This window comes from Lethenteron reissneri, chromosome 55 (genome assembly GCF_015708825.2).
Source record: "Lethenteron reissneri isolate LAM-NWPU_2019-01 chromosome 55, ASM1570882v1, whole genome shotgun sequence".
NCBI classification, from domain to species: Eukaryota; Metazoa; Chordata; class Hyperoartia; order Petromyzontiformes; family Petromyzontidae; genus Lethenteron; species Lethenteron reissneri.
Window position 1 is genome coordinate 4,289,120 of NC_083833.1, and position 19,198 is coordinate 4,308,317.

A 19,198-nucleotide genomic window follows, 5' to 3' on the forward strand; every position below is an offset into this window, starting at 1 on the left:
CAGTATATCCATTATAATCCAAGTCAGTCATCGCTTTCGCTGTTCATACACATGTACTTCAATTTCCCAACGCACAATTCGGACACTGCAAGCACATAACACACATCAAGCCATCAACTGTGAAAATGTAAGATATTAAAATAAAGTACACACGTGCATATCTCCACACACGTAGATCGTCAGGGTGTATCGCGCAAATACATCTGCATATGCATATTTACGTCATCAAGAATTGCGAAGCCACAACTTTAAATAATATCTTGTAATTTGCTTTTAATCGGATATTGCTTGAAGATGGGGGATAACGTTATAATCATCTACAAAAAAATTAGCAAAGTCTTCCTTCAGACTTTTAAATACATTATAGCCTGATAACTTAAGGATAAATAAAACGTGTAATTTTAAATGTTGCTGCCTTTATTGTCAACTTTTCAAAGAACGTTGTGTTCTTGACATTTAAAAAAAATATTAAGCTTTTAAAACTGCATACGATCCTATTTAACATTTTTGAAACATGATTTCTAAGTGACATGATTTACACCTGTTATAAACATGGTTTTAATTCACAAAACATCAAATCTACCAAATTATCTACCTGGGAAAAATATATATCTTGCATACAATTTCAAAACAAAGCAAATCCAAAGATTATAATATTTTGAACTAATCGTCTGCGGTAAAAACATTTTCGCATGCTAAATTAAAAACAATGCATTTCCATTAAATACTTCAATAGTGTATATTAGTGTGGAAGAACTCGATCTGTACAGCTGCATAATAACTGATAAAGTGTTACGATCAACTGTAACATTCTATAAGATGCTTTCAATAGGCGGACATCCCTCCTATAATCACCCAGGAATGTCTGTCCTTAACGCTCGTGACGTCATTCCACATCGACCAGCCCCCCTCATTAATAATCATGAACAGGTGACGTCCTCCAAATGGACCCCCCTCCCCCCCCATTCATAATAATTAGCAGCTGACGTCACTCCACATGGGGGGGACGTGGCGCCTCCTCCCCCCTCCTCAGAGTCAACTTACAACCCTCACTACAAAGGCAGAACCCTCACGTCACGTGGTCTCTGTAACGCTGTTGAGACATCAAAGTAAAAAGGACGTCATAATGAACAAGGGATTATAACCTTAAAATGAAATAGGTCCGTGTCACCGCGCCCTTACAAATTGCACACGAATTTGATGCAATTAATATCATGTCGCGGTCTGCTTTTCGCTTGCAAGTTTCAGATTTACTGCAATACACCTGTCCTTGGACGGGCAAAAGGCGAGTTTTATATACATGTGTTAGACACGTGATACAGCTTAGTGCATTTCACCACCACTGTCGTCAATGCATACACTTCTAAAGCAGCCATAACCATTTAATTCAATACCGTGTTGAAGTTAACACGTAGTTTTCCGCGGCCAATATGTGTGATCCATAATCGATCTTTGGGGTTAGGCCACGTAATGATCTGGGCCAAATGTGTGTCGACCCTCCACCATCCGACCCAGCCAAATAAACACCCAAAAATGAGTCTTCAACTTAGCAGTGAGCTGAAACTATACTAATGGTAAACAGTAATTGTTGGCACATTAAACGCTCGTACACGTGACATTTACATTTGGCGCTGTTGGGTGATGAAGGTTCTTAATGACGCACGTGCCTGAACCCCAAACATCAACTATAGAAGAACTCCTCTGGTTCTTTCGGTAAAGTCACGTGGAAAGAAAACATGAATTAAATAATAGCATACGACGCTTAGATTGCAACACAAGCAATCATCATCAGGAACAAATGAAAGAGAAAACAAACCTAGCAAACTTAGAAATATAATGCAATACAACACAGAGAGTCTGCTAACACAACAGTCAATACCCTACCGACCTGGTTGATTACGTTCTTCCAAAGAACTAGGTGGGGTGTTGACTGTTATGTTAGCCGACTCTCTGTGTTGTATGTCATTATATTTCTAAGTTTACGAGCTTTCATATTTTTGGTTCTTTCGGTAAAGTTACGTAGAAGGGAAATAATAAAATAATAAAAATAGAACAATAAAATTCTCACGACGTTTCGTTTGCGAAACAAGCAATCATCAATCGAAATTTACTAGCTTTGTTTTCTCTTTCATTTGTACCTGATGACGATTGCTTGTGTTGCAATCGAAACGTCGTATGCTATTATTTAATTTATTTTTTCTTTCTACGTGACTTTACCGAAATAACCAAAGAGTAATTCCTGCAGTCACGAAAGCTCCAAATCAAGTTCACAGAAGAGCATTTTGGTGTCAGTAATAATGATGGCACACGCTCATTTGCCGTACGTTACATCGATGCTGGGGGCATCACGGTAGACACAAAGAATAAATCCCGTAAATCAAATGTGGACACAATCACGACCGTTATTATAGTGGACGTATAACCAAGGGGCGGCCTAACCACGACTTTGTGAGCCACCTGTAGTTCCCGGGCAGCAGATGACGAACGAAGCGGTTAATCTCGAGTGTTTTTCGATTCGACTGCATCTGAATCGGAAAAGATCCTGCGGAAGTGGCAGCAGCCCTCTGGGCACTCACCGCTGCTGGCAGTGGAACCACACACGACTACTCCCAGGACGCTCCCGAAGAAGATTGGTTTATTTTTCTTCAATTTAAAAGTCCGCAGCGAAGCAGAGCGAGCGAACCGGGCCCCACAAACTCCCCGACGTGGCCATATGAACGCTTTGTCATACGGCTTGTAAGAGTCTGCAGGTTTGGCCAATTTTGTTACAGAAAATGGGCTCGGACTAGATATTGATACCACTGGAGGTCATTAAACATAGCTGTTATTTTTTTAAATAGTCGTTAACCACAGATGACACTGCTGCAATTCACTTTCATATCGGGCATAGAAAGAAATTGGTATTGCCAATATGTAGCCACTTTAGGTGCTATGGCCCAACAGCTTTCGTACTCACTGTAAAGTGTGATTATGTTATGAAATAAAGTAATTATAATTCAACTTTAGTATAATAAGCTTTGCATATTTCATCAGACCATTCTTTTAGATTTTTTCCTTAAACACTTTGTGTGTGTGCTCATCCCGGCAGCATTAGCTGCTTGCCACTAACGACATAACCATCGTAAATATGGCTCTGCGAACGAGAAAGGAACGTTCCTTTCAGATAAAGTGCTTTTAATACCAAGGTGTACTCTACGTAACGTGCCTCAAACCGTTCGCAGGACAATATCGCTCCCACGCACGGTATCGCTCTCCGACGCGTTCTAGGGGGTTGTACCGCGTCGTGTTCGGCTTCAATTGTGCGACCTTTTCGCTCCGTGTGTGGGCGGGGTGGTGAGCTGCTGCCTGACACGTGGAAGCCCTTGGTTGTGCCGAAGACCCGGACCAAAACATATGGGGAGGCAGCCTGCAGCTTCGATTGTCCTCGCCTTTGGAAGAGCCGGCCTGAGGATCTGAGGGCATCAGAATCAGTGAATGTAATTTAAACGAAATCTTAAGACGTCCCTTTTTTAAATGGCTTTTCATTAGGATGCTTTTTGTTTATGATGCTTTTTATTATACTTTTAGTTTATTGTTACGTAATTTTTTTATGTATCATTCTTATTGTTGTTTACATTGTGTAAGTCGCTTTTATTTTGTCCTGTAAAGCCCTTTGTATCGCATTCTTTGCACAAATTCTGCTATATAAGTAAAGTTAGATTTTTTATTTGAAGACATTTTTACAGCATAACCACGGAAGCCTGTGCATTAGAACCTCACACATGCACACATTCCTGTTTCACAGTGTCAACCCCATGCAGTTACTACTGCGCTGACCGGCGCATTGCAGAAGCTACCGCAGCTTTACCCTCCCATCTCAGATGTCACGAAAGCTTTAAATCGAAAAATGATTATTTTGTTATATGCTGTATGCTTAAATGCATTATAATGGAATTTAATGTCATATTCCAGGCCACTCTTGCAAATGAGACTATCCTGGTCTCTTGAGTTCTCACCCGGTTAAACAAAATACATTCGACTTACTGGGAGGGGTTTGCAGATAAGAGGATGACTGCCAAGAGTGGTGTTACTTTGAAGCACCACGTGCAAATGACTTAACATTTTGGAACTTTATATAAACGAAATTAAAAAAGGAAAAACAAAACACCAAATTGTAATTAATCTCAACGATTATTTTTTATCGGAATAAAAAAAAGTTCACGACCATTACTGACCATTCATTGTCACAGCGTAGAGAAATATTCCTCTTAAATAACATTAATTATGTCAACTTGCTATGCATTATTGTATATCCCTATTTTACAGACGGATTGCCAGCGTGGAAGAGTAGGCCAAAGGGACTCCCTAGGGCTCCCTTTGGTGGGAGGCCTTACGCCCGCAGTAGCATGAGCAAGCAATTGCAGGTCTGTACCTTGACCAAAAGCAATCTAGATTTCCGATATAATATTTAAAAAAATAATTAAAATCTCTTGTAAAAGTGAATATTTTCACGTGCATTGTTTACGGCTACGTCACACAAGCCACTGTATTATTAAAATATAGTGCAGGCCACTATACAACATGAAAATAAACACTGCCGTACAGCACTAGTAAGCTCTCTCCCGTAGGATGCTCGTGGAATGTGGATATGTTATATAAGACACTGGGTTTCCAAATACAGCACAACATCGCATATCTGGCTCGTTGGGGGGCTGAGGTTTCCTGGTGGATATGTAAATAATACTGGTCGCGAAAGCCGACGTGTTAAACTGAGGTCGAATACATTGACGTCTGGAGAAAATCTGAATCGGGATTTTCATTTTCACAGATGTCCAGTCGGGGCGGGAAATGGCAGCTACGTTGAGTTACTGGACGAAAATGTGTAGCGGAAGCTGCTTTAAAGTTGGGAGAATCATTGACTGTGCTTTACAGTGGTGTTTCACAAACTTTGTTGGGCTGTGGACCAATCAGCCGATGCAAAAATTTCCACGGACCAACCAGCCCCACCACCCCTCGTGAGAACGCATTCACTTCTCTCTCTAAATACCAACAATACAAAATGATTCATATTACCGGAACATAAAAAACTTTTTTTTAACGCAGATATCAGATTTTTTTTTATATATGATGGCATTGAGATTTTAGGGTTAGGTTAGTTTAATCAGGGTAGATTACCAAGTTTAATTGTTTTCATTAAATATCACGAGTAAAATAGAAATCAATGTCTGGAACGAAAGGTATAATAGTCGTTCTCATTTTTGTCTGGATCAAGCTGCATTTGCATCACAGTCCTGCAGACCCTCTGGAGGCCCTCCGCGGACCACCGGTGGTTACCTGTGACCGCGCTTTGAGAACCACTGCTCTAGAAGTAAAGTGAAGGAACGTTAGGTCAACAACCCGTTTATCGCATCTGTGAAATGGCCGGACTTGTGAACGTCTTTAGAAAATGACAGTTACACAGTGCACGACTACCACAAGGGTGGCGGCAGTTAATTGGTTGGGCCTGATGTACGTACGTATGTTGAACTTCTTTCGCACCGTACGTAGCCAACCGTGCTAATCGGAGGTGCGGGATATGCGACGGTCAGATATGCGACACTGTGCTGCAGTTCCTTTGCTTCGATAGGCACTGTTCGTTTGAGTTAGATGGGTCTAGAATCTACGGAACAAATTAAAAAAAGATATATACAGAACCTCATTTAACAAAATATAATCCACTCAGTGCCAGTGGTGGAAATTAAACATTTATATGGCAGGGGATGCTCTATATATAGAGGGCAACCACTCTTTGACCACCCCACAAGGTTGTACTGATTTAATCCACTCCAGAGGGTTGATGGGCTGGGTATTATTCTTATCATTTAAAGAGAGGTAAATGCATTTGGGATATCGCAAAGGGAAACAAGGATAAGTCGTTAATTTCATGCCAGTGGGGTAAATCCTGTTACTTCTAACTGGAAACCCAGTGATAAGTTAGTGGAACCTATAGTAATAGGTTTTTACCCTTTCAACTGGTACAAAACTGACACCTTTATACAAGGGGTCATGTTTGCAATAACCACAACACAAGCAGTCAAAATGCAAACAAAAAGAAACAACTCTGATGATGATAATGATATGCACTGTCCTTGAAGTTGATTGGTCCACACCCGAGACAGCTTTTCTTAGAGCCTAGTCTCCATTGGTGTTGGACCAGATGACGCCAAAAGGTGTCAGTTTTGTACCAGTTGAAAGGGTAAAAACCTATTACTATATTTTGCCACTGGTAAAGGAGGTCTCAGTGTCAGTGGAACCTATGAACACATTTCCACTAAATATTGGTTGCACAGTTATTTTAAAAATAAGCGAGACTAGAATTACTTTGCGCATTTGCAAACACTGCATTCGTTTTTAATTCATAATTACACAGCCTCCTAACACTGCAAAAGTATACCTTTTCTGCACACAGTTTGCATATAATACATATATTAACACAATGAGCAGCTTCAGAGTTTTATACAGCATATTTAAAGTGTGCGCAGAGCAAATGTTTGCATTATTTTTCAGTGAAGAGTAAGCCCTCGTATCAATGTATACATTACGTTGTTGTGTTTTCACCCACAGTGGCATGTCTAGTTAAAGCTATGTTGTATAATATTATCCTCTTTTGAGGAGACGTATAGCCAGTATGGAAGTGTAGGCCAAATGCCATCTCAAAGTGGAACTCTAGAAGTTGTGCCTTTAGTTGAGGCTCATCTGCCAGCAGTGCCATTGAACAATAAGTTACAGTGCTGCACCTTTACCTATATAGTACACATATCGAGGATATCAGGCACCTCACAGTAAGAAGGAAGGTTTCCTCCCTGTGATCTCCATAGCTTTATAACGTACAAAGTACAAGCCAATTAATTGTCCCCTAAACATTTTTGTTCCTTTGCATATTCATTTCTGTTTTAAATAAAACCTTCCTTTAAAAAAAAAAATTTTAATAATTAAATGGTGGGGGGGGGGGGGGGGTCACAAGACATCTGGACCCAACATGTACAGTAATTACTGTTGGCCAAACAGCCAATCAATGTAACAGGACTCTCCTGAAAAACTATTTTTCAGACTTAAGTGTGGCTTTCCTGGGTAAATGAGTCGTTATTATAATTATTGTTATTTACACAAGGACGCTTGTCTGGACTGTGTGGTATGTTATACATTTAGGGCCTAATTATCATGTTCGCAGCTACGATCTCTGCAAATTTGATGTGTATTTAAACAAATGCATTCTCATCTTTCTCACACTGGATTGAGGCCCAGTCATAAACACAATTGGAGACCCAATCCGTTAGTGAATTCTCCGGATCATGAGACGCACTTTTCCCCCGCGTATTATTAAGTAAAAGTTGGGGGTGCACCACATAATTGTCTTCCGAGCGACCGCCATGCATGTGGTGGGGTAAAAGTGTGGGTCCTCCCACCTCATTCAATACGTCTGGCCGATGTGGAAAGAGTCGAACAAAATACATTCAGAGCAGCGTTTTGCAATGCAAGGCGTGCGAGCTACTGGCAGCCTCTGGTGGCCTTTAGGGCAGCCCTTGACGTGCGGCACCCCGACAATTCACAAAGAGTGAAAACACCACCCCATCATCATCGTGCTGCTGTCAAACTCCCAATGGTTTCAAATGTGTGGCGGCCTCACACTGATGTCTTATCGGCGAAAGTGACCCCCCCCCCCCCCTGAAAATGTGTGAAGAACACTGATCTCGAGTCTGGAGGGGCTTTGTCTCGAGCTCCCTCAAGTGAAGGGTCCCTTCCGCCAGCAAGCGGCGTGAGCAAGGCAATTGCAGGGCTGCACCTTTATCTTCTAGCATTTCAGGACAAGACAAATGTAATAGCTTCGTGAGCAAGCCGTGCTTAACACATTACACAAAACAGGTTATCTTTACAATCGGTTTGGCACTGTCCCACAACGGCTCAGCGTGGCAGCTAGATAGAGTTTGCCACGATATGGAGATACGACTATGATGCATCGTACGATCTATGATCCACGATCGTTGTATCGTTCAGATTTGCAACAACAAAAAATCGTCAGATTGGATGATGATTGTTTTTCTCATATGTGTTTTTTTCAAGATGTTATTTTCCTTGACACCATGTTTCCTAAATTACAAAACTCACTTGCAGTTATCAATAAATAGCTACGATCCATGCAGTTATCGCTTTGCACAATGTTTTGTGGGAGTAATTGACAGCATGGTAATCATACAATGTAATCCTATTCGTTGTTCACTTAATTACTTTTGTGTAACCGACATCGATTATTAGTAAGCCTCGTGGCAGTATTTAGTTGAGTGAACTGCAGTTTAAAGACTTTGAAAGTCACCTTTGCTCGTATGCTAAGTACACAAAATGATGTACCTATTTGAAATGCAATTAATTGTGAAACGTAATATTGCATCGTGAAAAATTAGATTGCAGCAACCCTTTTGGACAGTTTTAGATTTTCTATTTTGCTATTAATTCGGGGTAGGATCCCAATTTTTCAATTAAATCGGGTCTAGATACCAAATGTCTGGTGATTGGAAAAAAATATTTAGTACTGAACTGATCCAAAAGCATGACATCATGTCTGCGCTTGTCCCACCAAAAGCGGTGTCACATGGCCATTGTGTGACATCACTTTTGTCAGCACAAAAACACGTTAAACTTTTCCGTAATGCAATCATTTAAATCGTAAAGAGATCCGATACTGTCATTAGAACAAAAATATGAAATGTTGAAATCCGAAACTCATCCCTAATATATCTCCACAGGTGAGAAATTCGAGACGAAAAAAAAATGAGCAACCTACAAACGAATTCGGGAAACGTTTTTCACCAAAATAAAGGCGTCTTTACGATTTGATTTGGCACCGTTCGACAGCAGCTTCCTGCGGCGGTAGGCGATCGCCAGCACCGTGGCAAGGGAGCGGAGGGTGGGGGGGGGGGTCGGTTCCCCCTGCCGAACGTGGTGCATCTCTTGCTGTCGGAAAAAAACGTTGCAAGCAGTGGTCGATTGGTGGCTCAAACTTTTGGTCTGGCGGTGCCGGCACCGCAGCAAGCGGGGTGGGTGCGGTAGGTGGCGAGCATGGCGCCTTGCCCCGAGAGCCACAACGGCTACCGGCACCGGCCATGGCGATCACTCAGCTGCAGTCGGTGGTTCCCGCGTGACTCCGGTGCCCCTTCGATCACACGATGGTCTCCAGCTTGCGATGGCCGGCACCGCAGTCAGGGGGTGGCGGGGAAGGTGGCGATGAGTCACGACGGCTACCAGCGCCGGCTCTGACGATCACTCGGCTGGAGTCGGCAGTCCCCGTGTGGCCCTGGCGCCCCTTTCGATCACAGGATGGTCTCCAGCTTGATTCCCTTGGCAGCGGGGAGGTTGGGGAGCATGGCCAGCTCGCCTTCCAGTGACACGGCCCGCGTGGTCGCCCCGTCCGGGGACAGGTGGTGCGCGCTCCACACCGGAGTGGTCAGGTGGTTCCATCGCTGTGGCGGTGAGTGGACGTGAGTGGACGTGGGTGGTGAGGTGTGGCAAGGAGTAGAGGTGAGTGGTTGGGCGTAGAGGCGAGTGGTGCGGCATAGAGGTGAGTGACAGTGAGATCGGTGACAAAGAGGAGGGGAAGGTCAGAGAACAATGGAAAACAGAAAACAGTTGTTAGGATTTATGACATGTATGTCCGCGTGGCTCAGAGGTCAGATCACTGAGCTGACAATGTGATCATTTCAAGCGTGCATTTCTCCATGCTTCTCTGCACTCTTTTCAGTTTTTGTTCAATTGCACTTTTTGCTATTACTAGTACACAAGGCATTTTGTTCTGCTCTGTAACAAAGCCCAAGCATTGTTTCATAATGGGCACGGTCTCGACACGCACAGGGAGGGAGGGAGGGAGAGAGGAGAAAGCTGCAGGCGATCGTAGGACACGACTCCTTGCGGTAGGGACAAGTTTAGAATGCACAACACGTGCGGGGACCAACACTGTGCCGGCCATTCATCACGCGAAAGCCCGCAGCGGTCAAAGTCGGAGACACTGCGGCATCGCACACAGCAACGGAGTTTATTTAACCCGCGCGGTGTTAATCCCCGTCCAACGAAATTAGTGGCTGAAAATATTCGCCGACGTTAGTGGCGCTCTTATCATTTCAGTCGACGATGACCGCTGGGGTGGACGAAAATCATCGAGGGTGATGATGCTTAAGATTGGCTGCCTGCACGAAAAAAACACGCAAAGAGCACCACTAAAGTTCCGCGGGAGGTTTTCCGTCGACTTGACAAGGTCTGTGACTTGCCCATAAAAGTTTTTTTTGGGTTAGATCGCGTAACCCCCAAATAAACCTGTGTTATGGATGATATTGGTCGCGAAAGCCTACGTGTTAAACTATGACTTACACAGGCGTGCGTACGGCAGCGAAGTTCTGCAGAGAAGTTTCAAATGTGCTCGGGGAGCGCTAAGCTGCACTTTGCTGCGACAAAACACGCTAAAAACACACTAAAACACGCTAAAAACACACTAAATACATGCTAAACATTGTAGGTTTGGTGGTCCTATGTCGCTCTTGCAGATGAGACGTGTCCCGGTCTCTTGCGTCCTCACCTTGTTAAACCAAATAAAACTCGCAATACCCAACACGAAACAAATGCCTTCCTAACACCGTGTGCATTGTGGCTTTAGTAACCTGGGGTAGGGGACACGGAGGTGGGGGGGGGGGGTACATGAACCAGTGACCTTGATTGGGACATCTGTGAAACAGCTTAATAGCTATACTCCTTGGTTCTTTCGGTAAAGTCACGTAGGTAGAAAAAAATAATAGATCACGACGTTTCGATCGCAACACAAGCAATCGTCTTCAGAAGCTTGTGTTGTGATCGAAACGTCGTGATCTATTATTTTTTCTACCTACGTGACTTTACCGAAAGAACCAAAGAGTATGGATTCCTGCAGTCACGAAAGCTTCAAATCAAGCTTAATAGCTCATCGGATTCCTGCAGTATAAATAAATATTCTAATTCCGAAAAAAAATATATATATATATTTTGATTCTAGAGGGGGGTTGGTGGGGGGGATTAGCTGGCCACCATACTGAACATGAACTCACCTCCCGCAGTGAGCCCTTGGCATACGCCAGTCGGCAGAGCGCGACCGCGGGGATGCAGAGCATCGACGTGAGCGCCATGGCCCAGCCGAGCGCGTCGCCCCACCACGGGTACACGTACGTCTTGTTGTACGTCAGCCGCTTGTAGTTCAGCAGGTTGAAGAGGAAGATACCCTGCGGCGTGGGTAGAGGGGAGTATAAACCATCACGTGAACTGCGGTCATCCTTGCAGCGGCAGCAGCAGCTTTTGGCTGGCATCGAACAAAGGCAGTCAGAGCATCACGCGTTTTCAGATGCGCTTCTGTGGCTATCTGAAATGCTCTTACTTCCGATATTAGAAAGCCACTGGAGCTGTGCAACTTTTAAATCTAGACTGAAAACTAATTTCTTTAGCCTCACCACCTCTACATAACAAAAGGCTCAGTCCCATTTACACGCACCTTTACATCAGCCTCACCTTAGCAACCCTTTTCAACCAGTCTACACAACAAAGGCTCATTCCTAACAGCGTGCTTCAGCCGCACCGAACCTCACAATAATAATATCCAGGGCCTACCTTGGCTCCTCCCACCCTCAACCAGTATATATACAAGGACTGTTTTCTTGGAATTTCTCTTACTTGATACAGCTATCGTGCTGTGACGGTTCCACCTGAAGACGGGGGCTTGTGTTGCCTCTGAAACGTCGTGATTTTTATTTTATTTTTACTTTTTATTTTACTTTTATTAATTGAAATTTTAAAAAAAATTACCTACGTGACTTTACCGAAAAAACCTAAGAATATGAATCCTTGCAGTCACGAAAGCTTCAAATCTAGAATTAATTTCTTTAGAACTGATATTTGCGTCTAGTTTGTTGTCCTTCACGAGCACCTCCGATTAGCATGGTTGGCTACGTACGGTGCGAAAGAAGTTCAACATACATAAGTGCACCGCGTGTGGCGGTAAAACATGCGAGTAGACCTCACTGCAGCTCTCGGGACAACAATCCAGTAAACACGGAATATTGGGCCAACGTTGGGTCAACGTTGGGCCGACGTTGCCACGTTTACTGGGATTGCAGGCTGCGAACCTTCCCCATGGGCCAGGTTATGCTCACAATTAGAGCCTTAAAGTGGATTGAGATGAGGGTTACGATCATTCGTCCTGCAAGGCAATGGGCTCATAGAAACACAAACACAGCATCGTCAGCACTGAGAATTGTATCACGTATGTCCTGGTAGCTATCAAGACTGGTTTGACGTTTTATTTGGTAAATTCCTGAGCCATAATCCACCAGGCACAGAGTCAGAACGGTTAAAATAAATGCAATAAAGTGTTGAAAACCATGTATTTTTGCCTGGAGGCACTGTTCTGTACCTCCTGTTTTATTAAACTAAACTAACTAAACTTTTTATTTTACCAGGTAAGGCCCACAGAGCTTATGTGGCTCTTTTTCAGAAGCGACCTGGTCACAAATGATAGCTCAACGAAGTGGCTTATCATGTGGGAATTTATAGCATCCAAATACTCTAAATGCTTGTTTCTAAATGTGGAGGGGAAAAACCGGAGGACCCGGAGAACTATACACGAGGCCGGAGGGAGAGAGACATGCAAACTCCAAATACACAGGCATCACGGTCGAGTGTGAACCCATGACGACCTTCCTGTGTACCAGGCGAGGGAGTTAACATAATGGTGACTTGGTCAGTCACTAGTCAGTCACCTTTAACAAGACCGCAACTTTTATCAGTGACAAATCCTTACTCTGGTTTGCAAGCGCAGTGTTAAGTTTTTGCGTTTCAGCATCCCATGCTGAATCTTTACGGGAAAAGTCCTGACATCGAAGCAAGACTTAAGATCTAACTTTCCTTTGGTGTACCTGTGTGCGTGCGGTGCTCACCACGCAGATGCAGGGCGTCAAATAACACCAACACCACTTCATCCAAGGCACCGGGTGGTACCCGATCATTCGGGCGATGTCATTCATGAAGCGGTCACTGCCTGCACAGCGAGACCCGGGCACGCAGTGTCAGGGTGCGTGGTGGTGAAGTGAGGACAGAGGAACAAACAGATCGTTATTATCGACAAACGTAGAATTAACTTCCTGCACAAATTAGCATATATAAATTAAACACACGTACTTGTGGTGAACATGCAAACAAAGCACGTTTGTTGCATGTTCGTTTGCGTGTTCACCACAAGTACTGTGTGTGTGGTTAATGCAAACTTGATTCTTTGCAAAATGTTTCTATTTGGTGTTTGAACATCTTAACACCTGCTGTTTTATTGCCAGAAAGGATAAACCCTATTCTTATTTTTTCACAATCCTGAGTCTCTCTGTACGACAAACCACTGTTGACTTCTCCACAAGCAGGCAGTCTTTTTTAATCGACGCCAGAGGGAACAAAGTTGGTCACTTGCATCGCGCGGCGCTTTCAGATGCGCTTCCGTGGTCGTCTGGAACGCTCTTCCTTCCGATATTAGACAGCCCTTGGAGCTATGGCAAGTTTAAATCGAAATAGAAAAAAACTCATTTATTTATAACTCCTCTTTGTTTTTAGTTCGTTGTCCTTTCCCCCGCACCTCCGATAGGCACGGTTGGCTACGTACGGTGCAAATGAAGTTCAACACACGTACACACATAATGGGGTCAATGCAATGGGCATCACAACCGCGTAACAGGATTTGAACTCGCATAACCTTCCCATTGCGTGGTCGCCTGCTCTACCGCTGAGCCACGCGCGATCCTTGCTCACAGCGCAAAGGTGGTGACAAACAACATCCAGGGGACAGCAGTGGCAGTGGTGGCCGGTGGGTAAAATATATCGCTCAGCGGGACAGGGAGGAGGCCTTCCACAATGCGGTGAAACGTGGACGCCGATTGGCGCAACTGACCTGCGTCTCAGACCCACGCGTGTCTGATGATGATGACATGGAAACCCGAGGGAGGGAGGGAGGAGGGAAGTGGAGCAAGCAGAAGGAGGGGGTATGTGAAGTTTATATTTACAGCGATCCCCAACCTTTTTGGCACCAGGGACCGGTTTCGTGGAAGACAATTTTTTCACGGACGGGGGGCGGGGGTTCATCATTGGGTCTTTCCCCCTTTTCAAAGAAGCTCTCCAGCGACGATTGTTTTTGACTCATGTTGGCTAGGGGTTAGCAGCTTGTGGGCTCACCTAAATTGTGACTGAGACAAGTGCGGGAAAGAGGCGCGGATGGAAGTGGTAAATAAAATAATGGGGGCGAGCCACGCGCGGACTCACCGCTCTCACCTCCTGCACCACCCCTGGTTTAAAAGCTACATTGTAAGCAAGTAAGTATTAACGATACATTTATATTCTTGGTTCTTTCGGTAAAGTCACGTAGAAGGGAAATAATAAAATAATAAAAATATAAAACAATAGAAATTCTCACGACGTTTCGACTGCAACACAAGCAATCATCATCAGGTGTGAAATCCACAGCAATACATTTTTTAAAAAGTGGCAGTTTTTTTCTTAACGTCAGTACCACGGACAGCGATTTGGCAGTTGGTCAGATGGACGAGTCCATCTATGTTCGGAAAAGAGGAGGGGGGAGAAGAAGAGAATGGAATACGGTCTGAAAGTCACCGTAAGCGTGAACACGATCAATTAAGACCCGAAATGGTTAATCAAATCTTTCCAATGATGGCTAAGCCAGAATCTATCTTCTCGGTTGAAATTGTCTCTGTGTTTGTATATGTGAATAGCCTCATGTGACGGGGTGGTGGTGGGTTAACGAAACATTTATATTTACGCGATCTAACCCAAAAACATTTTATTTTTCGATTTAAAATTCCACCGCCACTTTTTTCAAATTCTCTTGCTGTGGTTTTCACACCTGATGACGATTGCTTGTGTTGCAATCGAAACGTCGTGAGAATTATATTGTTTTATTTTTTATCATTTTTTTATTTCCCTTCTACGTGACTTTACCGAAAGAACCAAGAATACCCAAAACTTTTATTATTAATTATTATGAGGTTAAGTATTGTGAAGTTTTTTTGGGGATTTTCACCTCCCCACGATTGGGGCCTGGCACTACTGGCCCATCGTGACTAGCCACCACTCTTTCTCTTTTTTTACGATCAAAAAAAACTTCTCTGCCTTCACGATGCTCCAAAGAGGCAATGTTCTCTCTTTTATCTGAATGTAAAACATGGGTAAAGGTGCAGCCCATAAATAGCTTGCTCACGCGACTGCCGGTGGAAGAACCTCCACTATCGGGAATTCTACAAAGAGCCCCTTCTATTGGTTAATTGGCCAACCTCTTCCACGTTGTCGTACCCACACGCGACCTTCCCATCGACTGCGGTCGCTCTCCGAGACTCAAACGGGGTTTGCCTGCTGGACATAGGCGTCGCGAGTGCTTACCGTAGACCCATGCCACCACAATGCACTCCCAGCCAACCTGCCACAGCAGGGTCATCCCACTCGCCGAGTAGTAGTCGAACAGCTGAAACACGTACATCCCTCCCTGCCGCACACACGGAGAGGGTCGCGGTGAAGGTGGCGATGACCTGCAGCCAGTGATTAATCTCAGCCGGAATGGTCCAGAATGCTGTTCCGGGAATTACTTTGACACAACCTTAATTTGCCCTAAACCTGTTCACGGGATGATGTGAATATAGGTTACAATAATAATGGATTGTTGTGGAGAGGCGCACCTTGTACTCAAGTGGTAGTGCCTTACGCCGATACTACTTACTCCAAGCCAACCCAGTGAGCGGTGTTCCGGAAAATATCGAGTGAGAAAGTAAATCCTGGCTGCGGAGCAGTTGAGGTTCCTCGGTTGACTGGGACAGTTTTGGTGTCCACCCTAAAAACATTTGTGAAGTTCAAGATTTTGGTTCAACAAAACATTGTCTGGCCTCAATCAAGCTCAACTCATGATTTTGGCAAAGGGCGGAGATATCTGAGTAGTGGGTGGCGCTATATAGGTAGTGGGCGGAGTTACCTGGGTATTGGGCGGAGCTACTTTGGTAATGGGCGGAGCTACCTGGGTAGTGGGCGGAGCTACCTGTGTGGTGGGCGGAGCTACTTTAGTAGTGGGCGGAGCTACCTGGGTAGTGGGCGGAGCTACCTGTGTGGTGGGTAGTATTGGGCGGAGCTACCTGAGTAGTGGGTGGAGCTACCTGAGTGGTGGGTGGAGCTACCTGAGTGGTGGGCGGAGCTACCTGAGTAGTGGGTGGAGCTACCTGGGTAGTGGGCGGAGCTACCTGTGTGGTGGGCGGAGCTACTTTAGTAGTGGGCGGAGCTACCTGGGTAGTGGGCGGAGCTACCTGTGTGGTGGGCGGAGCTACTTTAGTATTGGGCGGAGCTACCTGAGTAGTGGGTGGAGCTACCTGAGTGGTGGGTGGAGCTACTTGAGTGGTGGGCGGAGCTACCTGAGTAGTGGGCGGAGCTACCTGAGTAGTGGGCGGAGCTACCTGAGTGGTGGGCGGAGCTACCTGGGTAGTGGGCGGAGCTACCTGAGTAGTGGGCGGAGCTACCTGAGTGGTGGGTGGAGCTACTTTAGTAGTGGGCGGAGCTACATGAGTAGTGGGCGGAGCTACCTGGGTGGGTGGAGCTACTTTAGTAGTGGGCGGAGCTACCTGGGTAGTGGGCGGGGCTGTCTGAGTGGTGGGCGGGGTTAGGTAGAGTAGGCGGGGCTAATTAAGTGGTGGGGGGGTTCTAAGGAAAGCTGTCTCGGGTGTGGACCAATCAACTTCAAGGACAGTGCATATATTATCAGAGTTATGTTTTTGTTTGCATTATGGCTGCAGGTATTGTGGTCTATGCAACCATGACTCCTTGTAAAAAAGGTGTCAGTTTTGTTGCCAGATAGAAGGGTAAAAAAACAATTATAATATTTTTTTACTGCCAAATGAGGTTCCAATGGTGGTGGGGGGGGGATTCTTAAGGAACGGAGGTCACTCGCTGTATACGCAGGAAGACATTGCAGTCACTCACAAATGGAGTTGTTCAGCCAAACATCCCTACTTAGTTGGCCAAAGAGCTTTGGGGGAAAGCGTCCGTGTCGGTTCTGGGCTGCCTTATCGCTTAATCTGAGGGAAAACTGTGCACCGTTACAAGTTTCATTTTTTAAGTATTAACTTTCAGCCTCTCAGAAACGGACATCTGTAAAAAAGCACTTAACAGCTCCCCGGATTCCTCCACTATAAAATAAATATTCTGAGAAACGTAGAAACGTGGTCGCTTGTGCACTAACACTTGCTATTAGCGCCCCAAACAGCTGGGAGTGCTGGTGTGCCTCATCGAGTTCGGATAGAAGTCCGTACGGCAGGCTCGCTGGCGGTGTTACCCCCACGATGCCCAGCCAACTTTGTCCTTAACCCCCAGTGCTTATATTTGCTTGTGTAAGGCCGATGACCTTGCGCACGTGCACACAACCCGCAGCGTGATTTCACCGATTATTAGACTAAATAATCCTTATGGCGGTACCCCGGGTGGCCAAATAATACAAAATGGCCGAGGCAATTAAATACAGGGTGTTTCAAAACGATGGACCCGATTTTAAATCGCTATATCTCTGCAACCACGAACCGCCCTTGAATGAAACTCTTACCACTTGAAAGGGCGGGGAATAGAGTTTAAAATGATTACCACTCGATGCCTCTCCCAGCCCACAAACAGCCTCAATCAAGCTCAACTCAGAAACTAAGCAAGGATATTGCTTAGATGGGCAACCACCAAGCACATAAAACGGGTCTTGTGGGCAGTTAAGAGGGCATCACAGCAGAATCAATTGTTGTTCTGGACTGCCCTCACCTTTACCAACCTGCAATCACCAGCGTGGTGAAGTATGGTGAAATAACATTCACTGTCTGCACGGAATGGGGAGGGATGTCTTCCCTCGTCCAGTAGTGGATTGACAAACGGGCTGTACGGGTACATGGATGCCTACTCTTGAGAAAGGTTTTTCAAATTTTTATCTTTCGTGTTCGCTTTTGGTAATCCCCGTAAATGGCACCGGATGGCCGTGACTCCGTGAGTACTGGCGGTGGTGTTAGCGGTTAGCGCGCTGCACTACGAACCTGGCAACCCGAGTTCGAATCCCGCTTACGGCCAACACCAGTGACGATTATCTGAACCGGTCCTGGGCCTCCCCTAGGTCGACTCGGCCTCAAATGAGTACCTGGTGCGGTGAGCAAACATCACCACTCGGGATACAAAGGCGGCCTATCGTGGTGCTGACCACCCACCCCCTCGTGTGCCATAGGTGCTCGCTAACAGCACTTGCCCCAACAGTCTGTTAAGGCTATACAGTATGCCGGATCTTTGTCTTTGTCTGGCTGAACAACCGATAATGCTAGCCGAGCCAAGTAGTGTCATCTGGCAGCGTAAGTCTTACGTCGGTGATCATGGAAAAGGCGAAAAGGGAGGAGATCATGCTGTAGATGGCCACAAAGATCTCACGGCAGTAGCCATTACTCAGCCGGGCTGGGAACAGGTCCGAAATTCCCGTCACGAAGCCCTCCACTCCTACAAACTGCAAACACAACAACCACATGCACGCACACGAGACACGGCAGTGAGCATCGCGGTCAAAGTCAAGTGAGGCGGTGCTGATCTCCCATTTACAGCCCCTGAGCCAGTTGGTGTAATTTGAACATTAATATGTCAAGGGGCGAGTCTACCCAAAAAAAAAAAAAAAAAAAAAAATCACCGTTAACTTTCCCACAAATTGGAATTATTTTATCGACCCCCCTCCCCCCGAAGGCATGATGGGCAGAGTCAACGCCCAACCAGCGTTTGAACTCGCAACCTTCCGATTAACCGCTGAGCCACCTGGCTGGTTGTAATTGGCTGTTGGTGGTGATGCATGGTCACGAACCGGTGCTTAATTTGACCTCCCCCGCACCTGCGATTAGCATGGTTGGCCACGTGCGGTGCGAAAGAAGTTCAACGTACGTACAGTACATATATCGTGGAAGAGTAGGCCAAAACACCCTTCTAGAGGGGCTCTCTAAGAGTTCCCGCGAGTGGAGGCCCTATCCGCCAGCAGTACTGTGAGCGGGCTATTTCAGGATGGATAAATAACCGCAACAATACTGCAGGCGGGCACGTCTGGGATGGTGTGGTGACGTCACCGCCACTGAGTGCTGAACGGGAGTTT

General features: G+C 45.4%; 1 protein-coding gene across 2 annotated transcripts in view; it reads right to left on the bottom strand.

Annotated features, from left to right (window-relative positions):
- Positions 1-1,905: 1,905 nt before the first annotated feature.
- Positions 1,906-19,198, bottom strand: part of LOC133356647 (sodium- and chloride-dependent creatine transporter 1-like) — a 54,693-nt gene continuing 37,400 nt past the window's right edge. For both annotated transcript variants that reach the window (XM_061574277.1, XM_061574276.1), the window contains 5 exons: positions 18,434-18,571; positions 15,454-15,556; positions 12,960-13,060; positions 11,082-11,252; positions 1,906-9,473 (listed from right to left, as the gene is read on the bottom strand). In XM_061574277.1, the coding sequence (XP_061430261.1) occupies positions 9,324-9,473; positions 11,082-11,252; positions 12,960-13,060; positions 15,454-15,556; positions 18,434-18,571 (663 nt within the window). In that variant the 3' untranslated portion in view covers positions 1,906-9,323. The remainder of the gene's footprint in view (positions 9,474-11,081; positions 11,253-12,959; positions 13,061-15,453; positions 15,557-18,433; positions 18,572-19,198) is intronic.